At 48.8% G+C, this 1634-nt stretch overlaps 2 protein-coding genes across 2 annotated transcripts; both read right to left on the reverse strand.

The window, feature by feature from the left end:
• Positions 1 to 366: 366 nt before the first annotated feature.
• LOC107731780 (cdc42 effector protein 3-like) lies at positions 367 to 1055 on the reverse strand (the record flags this gene model as incomplete). Its single annotated transcript, XM_016542955.1, has 1 exon — positions 367 to 1055. A coding segment is annotated over one exon (528 nt), but the record flags the coding sequence as incomplete, so codon positions are not given.
• Positions 1056 to 1062: 7 nt separating this feature from the next.
• On the reverse strand, positions 1063 to 1630 carry LOC107731781 (cdc42 effector protein 3-like; the record flags this gene model as incomplete). Its single annotated transcript, XM_016542956.1, has 1 exon — positions 1063 to 1630. A coding segment is annotated over one exon (492 nt), but the record flags the coding sequence as incomplete, so codon positions are not given.
• Positions 1631 to 1634: the final 4 nt, after the last annotated feature.

Below are 1634 nucleotides of genomic sequence, written 5' to 3' on the forward strand. Positions count from 1 at the left end.
GGAATACTTTTTAAATGACTGATTTTATGCAGCAAGGATGCATTACATTGATCTCGATTCATTTATGTTACAAAAGATTTCAATTTCATATAAATGCTGTTCTTTTGAGCTTTCTATTCATCAAAGAATCCTGAAAAAATGTACTCAACTGTTTTAAATATTGATAATAATAATAATAATAATAAATGTTTTTGAGCAGCAAATCAGAATGATTTCTGAAGATCATGTGACACTGAAGACTGGAGTAATGATGCTGAAAATTCAGCTTTGATCACAGAAATAAATTACAGTTTAACAGTTATTCACTTAGAAAACAGTTATTTTAAATAGTAAAAATATTTCAGAATATTACTGCTCTTGCTGTATTTCGGATCAAATAAATTTAAGCTTGGTGAGCAGAAGAGACTTCTTTAAAAGACATTAACAATCTTACTATGTCTGGTATACCGCATATCGCAATTCAGCCAAAAAACAACGAGATATGATTTTTTGGCTATATCGCACAGCCCTATTTCCAGTTCACGACTCTATTGATGGACTTTATCCATCACCTGCAGCACGGAGTCCAGTATGGTGGGTCCCAGATCCAGACTGAACGTGAACGCTGTGTCTGTTTGGTCCGGCTGTGTTTCCTCTGGGTTGGTTTGGGTCGAATCCCGTCCGGAGCTCAAGCTGCCGCGTGCAGGACTCCAGCTGATGCCGGTCGTCTCTGTGTGTGAACACGTGTCCTCGTCTTCCTCCGTGTCCAGGAGGGGAATCGAGCTGCACTTCTGCCTCTGATGGGCCGGGGTGTGCTCCCAGACCGGGCTGCACCGGCCCGCTTCGTCCAGGTTGACTCGAGGCGGCTTGGGCGGCGGCGGGAGGAACAGGTTCTGCTCGCTCTTGGAGCTCTGCAGCAGAAGACTGTGGCCCTCCTTCAGGAACGACAGGTCTCCAAAACTGTCCGTGTGTCCATCTGCACCGATGTGAGAGAGATGCCGGAAATCACCCAGAGGAAGGCTGATCATGTTGACCGACAAAACCTCCTTTCGGTTCGATAGCCTCCTCGTCTGGTATACCGCATATCGCAATTCAGCCAAAATACACAGAGATATGATTTTTTGGCTATATCGCACAGCCCTATTTCCAGTTCACGACTCTATTGATGGACTTTATCCATCACCTGCATCACGGAGTCCAGTATGGAGGGTCCCAGATCCAGACTGAACGTGAACGCTGTGTCTGTTTGGTCCGGCTGTGTTTCCTCTGGGTTGGTTTGGGTCGAATCCCGTCCGGAGCTCAAGCTGCCGCGTGCAGGACTCCAGCTGATGCCGGTCGTCTCTGTGTGTGAACACGTGTCCTCGTCTTCCTCCGTGTCCAGGAGGGGAATCGAGCTGCACTTCTGCCTCTGATGGGCCGGGGTGTGCTCCCAGACCGGGCTGCACCGGCCCGCTTCGTCCAGGTTGACTCGAGGCGGCTTGGGCGGCGGCGGGAGGAACAGGTTCTGCTCGCTCTTGGAGCTCTGCAGCAGAAGACTGTGGCCCTCCTTCAGGAACGACAGGTCTCCAAAACTGTCCGTGTGTCCATCTGCACCGATGTGAGAGAGATGCCGGAAATCACCCAGAGGAAGGCTGATCATGTTGACCGACAAAACC

The sequence above is a fragment of the Sinocyclocheilus rhinocerous genome, unplaced genomic scaffold (genome assembly GCF_001515625.1).
Source record: "Sinocyclocheilus rhinocerous isolate Xijiao unplaced genomic scaffold, SAMN03320098_v1.1 scaffold15690, whole genome shotgun sequence".
NCBI lineage: Eukaryota > Metazoa > Chordata > Actinopteri > Cypriniformes > Cyprinidae > Sinocyclocheilus > Sinocyclocheilus rhinocerous.